Source organism: Nomascus leucogenys, chromosome 22a (assembly GCF_006542625.1).
Source record: "Nomascus leucogenys isolate Asia chromosome 22a, Asia_NLE_v1, whole genome shotgun sequence".
Taxonomy (NCBI): Eukaryota; Metazoa; Chordata; class Mammalia; order Primates; family Hylobatidae; genus Nomascus; species Nomascus leucogenys.
Window position 1 is genome coordinate 136,625,863 of NC_044402.1, and position 6,869 is coordinate 136,632,731.

Genomic DNA, 6,869 nt, shown 5'->3' on the forward strand with positions numbered 1-6,869 from the left:
CTGTAACGTGCTTGGGAGCACTGGGAGCACCGACAGGCCCTGGGCAGGTGCGAGTGCTGTGGTTGCAAGTGTCCTTTCTCAACATGCAGGTCCGTCGTGATCTAGGATACAGGGCTTCCCCGGGTGGTCGGGCCCCAGCGGGGTGAGAGGCCTCTCTGTGAGGGGAGGGTCCCAAGGCTCAGGGGCAGCATGAGGGCTGCTAACACATTGGAAGAATACATATACAGCAGGTCCTTAAATAACGTTTTGTTTAATGTCATTTTATTTTAACACTGATAAGAAACAAAACTGATTTGGCTGGGCGTGGTGACTCATGCCTGTAATCCCAGCACTTTGGGAGGCCGAAGCAGGCAGATCACTGAGATCGGGAGTTCGAGACCAGCGTGAGGAACATGGAGAAACCCCGTCTCTACTAAAAATAAAAAATTAGCCAGGCATGCTGGCACATGCCTGTAATCCCAGCTACTAGGAAGGCTGAGGCAGGAGAATCGCTTGAACCTGGGAGGCGGAGGTTATGGTGAGCCGAGATTGCACCAGTCTCGCGTCAGTCTCAAAAACAAAACAAAACAAACAAAAAAACGCCCCAAAAACAAAAAAGAAACGACTGATTCCTGGCCAAGGCCACTGTCTGTGTGGGTTTTCTCTGGGTGTTCCAGTTCCCACCCACATCCCAAAGCTGAGGAGGTGAGGTGAGCTGGCGTGTCTGAATTGTCCCAGTGTTGTGTGTGGGTGGGTGGGTGTGGGGGCGTGTGAGCACCCTGCGATGGAACAGCACCCCATCCAGGCCTTGTTCCTGCCCTGCACACTGAGTCGCTGGGGTGGACTCTGGCCACCCACGACCCTGAACTAGAATAAGCACATTAGAATATGAATGAATGCATACAAATTATTGTAAAGTAAAAATTCATACGGCATACAATAATCATCCAAATGCATGACAATAAACAATGCGGTATGAGAGGGCCTAGCAAGCCTGCCGCATTGGTGACTGTTCTGAACCTCATGGTGGTAGGAGGTGCTCCTGACAAGGTTCGTTTTGCAAACATTTATTCCTTGATCTAACCCACCAGCAGGACAACCACCATCACATACTGATTCACCAGAAATTGGGTAAATAATTATCTTACTTGTTATTGATCTCTCTTAAAGCTATGCGTAGCTTGCATTTATTTCAATGTTTACTATTAGAATTGTACTGGTCTTTATTTAGAAGTGTGGTGATCTTTTTGTGACCAGAAATATGCTGTAGGAACATCACTCTTGTTTATATCAATTAACTTTGGGAAAACTGGCATTGTTGTACATCATTTTGCTTAAAGCTGGTTCCCAAGAACCTATTGAAGACCTTAAGTGAGGACTCACTGGACCTTTTGGCTTAACTGTCGTTGAAAGGTACTTTCTGAGACCAAGTGCTGTGATAGTCATGATTTCACTGGATTTTCACAAGCGACCCTGAGAGGCAGAAAGGGCTTTTGTTGCCAATTCCATTTTGAGGTGAACCTGAAGCTTGGCAAGGTCTGTGCTTCACCTGGTCCCACCGAGAGCAAGTGGGAAGGGAACTCCCATCACCTCCATCTTCATCAGGGCACTATCCTCAACACACAGCCTCCACGGAAGGGCAGCGAGGAGAACAACAGTATTGGTTGCAGCATTCTGCGTTTCAGTGCAAAACACCCTGTGGCTCCAAAAGTAGATAATTCTGCAGGGGCTTTGGCAAGGGTAACAGGGGGATGAGGTCAAAGCACCTTTTGCCAAACAGTCTGCGAAGGACACAGCGGCAAAGATGCTGCAGGCAGCGTGGGGTGTGGGCCAAGGCAAAGAGGGACTGGTAGAACGGCTTATGCATCTGGAAGGGAAGGCAGGTGGATTAGAAATCTGGGCATGTGGAACCAACATACGTTTTCTTCTTAGCCAGACCACTGATGGTACAAGCAGGCTTTTCTATGGCTAACTGATCCCAGATAAGCGCACTGGAGAGAGACGCACCATTTTGTGGGAACCACCCTCTACCCCAGGGGCTTGTGTGCTCTCCCAAAGCACAGTTTGTGCCGAGTGAGAGGGGATTCTGACTGGGGTGACTTCAGACGCTCCAGGTGGTCTCCCTGAATTCCGTTTTGCTCCATCCTCTTTGCACAGCAGCCCTACAGCTCCGGGATGGCCCTGTTCATCTCCCCCAGTCATGACCAGCTCTTCCCTTTTGTCATGGAGGGGCTCAGGAGCGAGTACCTGGCATTGGTCTGGTGGTCAGTCATGCACATGACTCAAGTCAGTGAAACAGAAAAAACACACACAACTCTTCTCACTCTCTCTTTTTTTTTTTTTTTTTTTGAGATGGAGTCTAGCTCTGTTGCCCAGGCTGGAGTGCAGTGGTGCGATCTCGGCTCATTGCACCCTCTGCCTCCTGGGCTCAGGCGATTCTCCTGCCTTAGCCTCCTGTGTAGCTGGGATTACAGGCGCTTGCCACTATGCCCAGGTAATTTCTGTATTTTTAGTAGAGACAAGGTTTCACCATGTTGGCCAGGCTAGTCTTGAACTCCTGACCTCAAGCGATCTGCCTGCCTTGGCCTCTCAAAGTGCTAGGATTACAGGCATGAGCCACCGCACCTGGCCTGTTCTCACTCTCTTTTAATGGGCATTCACCTGTGGACTTTGACGTGGATAGATGTAATGCCCACAGCTTCCTTGGTCATATCTTGAGCTGCTGGAGCATGAAGCTGACTCACAGGGCCAGATGAGTATGTCCTGACACGGAGCTAGGCCCGTGGATTCCGGCGGCTCTGGCCTTTCTTTGGACACTGGTTAAGAGAACCCTGGCGTTTTTCAGGCCAGCACGGGGCTCTGAGCTCCTTGAGGCCACAGCACCGCAACTACTATAACAAGCTCCTGGGTGTGTGATTATGGAGCCTCCACAAAAAACCAGAAATATGCAAATACACCCTCATTTCCCATTCTTCCTTTTTCAGATGTATTATACTTAGCCAAATATCAGTGCAAAACTCCCCATGCAAAGAAGCAAAAACAGACAAAAGTTTTGTACTAAAGGTGGGCAGAAAGGCAGCTCTCTTGCCTGGAATATTTCCTCGGGAATCACTTCCTTCCAGGACTCTGACACACAGAGCTGAGGGTAGGAGTTGAAAAGCACCTCGATGACTGCGGGGACCGATGCACAGGTCTTCAGCACCTGGTGGGAAGAGGTGAAAGACGCAGCGTAGGCCAACTGGGTTCTGGGTCTCAGTAGGGAAATGGTGGGGGCTGTGGGGGGATCCTCTCCCTAGCTGTGTGACCTCCCTATGCCCAAGTCACACAGGGAACAGCAGCAGAGCAGTACCACAGGGTTGCTGCAGGGATCACATGAGTTAGTGCACACGAAGACACGAGGCAACGGCTCTGCAAGGGAGCCCTTCTTCCCATCATGATGGCCACCCAGCCAAAGTCTGGGCCAAGTGCTCAAGCATTCAGGTTCCTGGGGGGCTATGCTGATGGCTTGGCAGGCCTTCTTGGCCCCCAGAGAGTTGCTCAGAGAAAAGGAATGAAGTTCTGCTAGGAGGAAGTTTGGCCCGAGGATGGTGTTCCCAATTTCTCACCTCAATTTTCAAACGTGTCAGGAAATTGAGAATTGGGGAAGAGGAATTGTTTTGCTGTTGAATTTGGCATTTCCATTTTATTTTCACAGTCCCCACTGGCAAAGATTCCTATTGCCTTATTCACAAATTTGTAATTCAAGTCCATTAGCTTCACCATAAAGATGGGAACACTGTTTGCTTTTAAAAAATAAACTTTTTTTGTTATGGAGAAGTTTGAAACTTCATACAAAAAAGTAGCGCCAATAGTATGATAAACTCCCATGTACCGCCCCCGCCCCCCAATCAACTCATGGTTGATCCTGCCCATCCACTTCTCCTAAGATTAAAGCAAATTCCACGTATCCTATAATTTTATCTGTATTTCAGTGCATCTTTTGTATGACCCTTTGAAGAAACAAAGATAATATTATAGCACCTGAGAAATTAACAATAGTTTCATAATACCATGTCATATACAGTGTTTAATTTCACAGATCTCTCTTATATGCCATTATATTAACAAAATAATTTGTTTGTTTGAATAATCATCCCAGTTAAGGCCGACATAATGAGACTGGTTGCTGTGATGTATTTTTAGATGTCTTTTTTGTTTCATGTGACTTATTTGTGGTGGGAACTGGGTTATTTGTCCTGTAGCGTCTCTCACTGTGGGGCTTTTGCTGATTACATCCCTGTGGGGTTTGTGGACATGCTGCTCTTCCTCTGTTTTCTGTAAATTAGTAGTTGGATTTAGAAGCTGGACCAAATTCAGTTGCGGGGCGCAGTGGCTCACGCCTGCAATCCCAGCACTTTGGGAGGCTGAGGCAGGCAGATCACCTGAGGTTGGGAGTTCAAGACCAGCCCGACCAACATGGAGAAACACTGTCTCTACTTAAAATACAAAAATTAGCTGGGCATGGTGGCACATGCCTGTAATCCCAGCTACACAGGAGGCTGACACAGGAGATTCGCTTGAACCTGGGAGGCAGGGGTTGCAGTGAGCCGAGATCGTGCCATTGCACTCCAGCCTGGGCAATAAGAGTGAAACTCAGTCTCAAAAAAAGGAAGTTGGACCAAATTCAGATTCGATTTTGGAGAGGGGCAGGGCAATTTCATAGCTCTCTCTTTTTGAGGTCTAAGATTTGCCAAGTATTGTATAATTGTTCTTTCTTCTTGGTTGAGAGACCTGAGGTTACGCCACTTTTCTAAGCCCAGCTGCCATATATCTGCAGCGATGACCTGAACCACTACCGGGGCCTGCCCTGCGTCATGTCTACTGGGGCTCTATGGACACAGAGTCCAACAGAAGAAAGTATTTAAGTCACTCATGGAGGCTGCTCACTTCACAACTTGGCTCCCTTCTCCACAGCTCCAGACCTAAAACCCCCTTAAAATACAAATATGACGAACTAAAAAAAATTCATATTCCTTTGGTTAGAGGTAACTACTATTAACATTTTGTGTATGCTAATGTTTAATGTGTTTAGACAGAAAATTAATATATATGACAACAATGGGTGAATTCTTTGCATATGATTTTGAAATCTGATTTTTTTCCATGCAGAATAGATTGTGAATCTATTTACAAGCAATTATCCTTTTTTCTTTTTTTTTTTGCATGGAGTCTTGCCCTATCACCCAGGCTGGGGTGCAGTGGTGTGATCTCGGCTCACTGCAACCTCTGCCTCCCAGTTCAAGCTATTCTCCTGCCTCAGCCTCCCAAGTAGCTGGGACTACAGGCAGGTGCCACCACACCCGGCTGATTTTTGTATTTTTATTAGAGACAGGGTTTCACCATGTTGGCCAGGCTGGTCTTGAACTCCTGACCTCGTGATCCGCCCATCTCAGCCTCCCAAAGTGCTGGGATTACAGGCATGAGCCACCACGCCCAGCCCAATATGGACTATTTACTTTTGTTTTGTTTGTTTGATCATTTGGTTTTCTTCCTTTGTGAATTGCTCAGTTATGTCTTTTGCTCATTTTTCTATTGGTGTGCTCATTTCTTCACTGATTTGTAAGTATACTTTATTAGGGTTATTTTCAGGTAGACAATAATTTTGCAAACAATGATATTTTTTTCCTCCTCAATATTAATATTTCTTATCTTATTACACTGGCTAGAGCTTTTCAGTTCAATGCTAAATAACAACATTAATGGCATGCATAATTATCTTATTCCTAACTTTAATAGGATTGTCTCTAATGTTTCACCATAAATACAACCTTGAATATTAGTTTCAAAGAGATACCCTGTTCTAAGTTAAGAAAATATCTATTCCTAGGTTACTACAAAGTTTAAGATGTAATTTCATTTTTTGCCGTTTTCTAACCAAGTTGATAGAAAAAGATTTTCCAGGCCAGACGTGGTGGCTCATGCCTGTAATCCCAGCATTTTGAGAGGCTAAGTGAATCACCTGAGGTCAGGAGTTCAAGACGAACCTGACCAACATGATGAAACCCCTTCTCTACTAAAAATACAAAAATTAGCCAGGCATGGTGGTGCATGCATGTAATCCCAGCTACTTGGGAGGCTGAGGCAGGAGAATTGCTTGAACTCGGGAGGTGGAGGTTGCAGTGAGCTGAGATAGTGCCACTGCACTCCAGCCTGGGTGACAGAGTGAGACTCTGTCTCAAAACAAAAAAAAAAAAAAGAAAAAGAATTTCCAATACTGACCCATTTTTGTCTTCATAAAACAGGCCCTATTTGGCTATTCTTCTATATTTAATACACATATTATATATAAAAATATATAATTATGGTATCACTATATATCAGAGAGAGATATATGCTATTATATATACTAGATCAGGCTAGATCTTCACCGTATCTATCAATAAGCACATTTTTCTCATTTGAAATAGTATAGTATATATAATATAGTGCCAGACTCAATTTACTAAGATTTTTTTATCTCTTTTAATAAATTTGGTTTATAGTTTTATTTTTTGAGCTATTTTTGTCAAGTTTTAACATCATTTTATGTTAACTTAGTAAAACTATCTGAGAAAATTTTTTTTTTTTTTAATACTTGGGAAGATTTTAAAAAGTAGACCATATTGGAATCAGGAAGGCACAGTAGATCTTGCATTTGACATTGTCTATGCCTGGCATTTAGCTGCAGGTAGTAATTTGATAGTTTTCATTTCTTTCATGGTTATTGGCACATTTTATTTTGATTTCTTCTTGAGTCCCTTTTGTTAATCTATATTTTCCTGGAAAATAATCTTCATTTTAAAGAAATTTAGCATTGCATAGGTGCCAGTCAAGGTCCAAAAGAAAAGAGATGGAGAAGCCAGGCACGGTGG

General features: G+C 44.6%; 1 protein-coding gene across 1 annotated transcript in view; it reads right to left on the reverse strand.

Annotated features, from left to right (window-relative positions):
• Nucleotides 1-232: 232 nt before the first annotated feature.
• The window catches only part of ASB18 (ankyrin repeat and SOCS box containing 18), a 68,204-nt gene continuing 61,567 nt past the window's right edge, over nucleotides 233-6,869 (reverse strand). The window contains exons 5-6 of the mRNA XM_030803046.1: nucleotides 3,068-3,181; nucleotides 233-1,846 (exon numbers count right to left, since the gene is read on the reverse strand). Coding sequence (XP_030658906.1) covers nucleotides 1,661-1,846; nucleotides 3,068-3,181 — 300 coding nt within the window. The 3' untranslated portion in view covers nucleotides 233-1,660. The remainder of the gene's footprint in view (nucleotides 1,847-3,067; nucleotides 3,182-6,869) is intronic.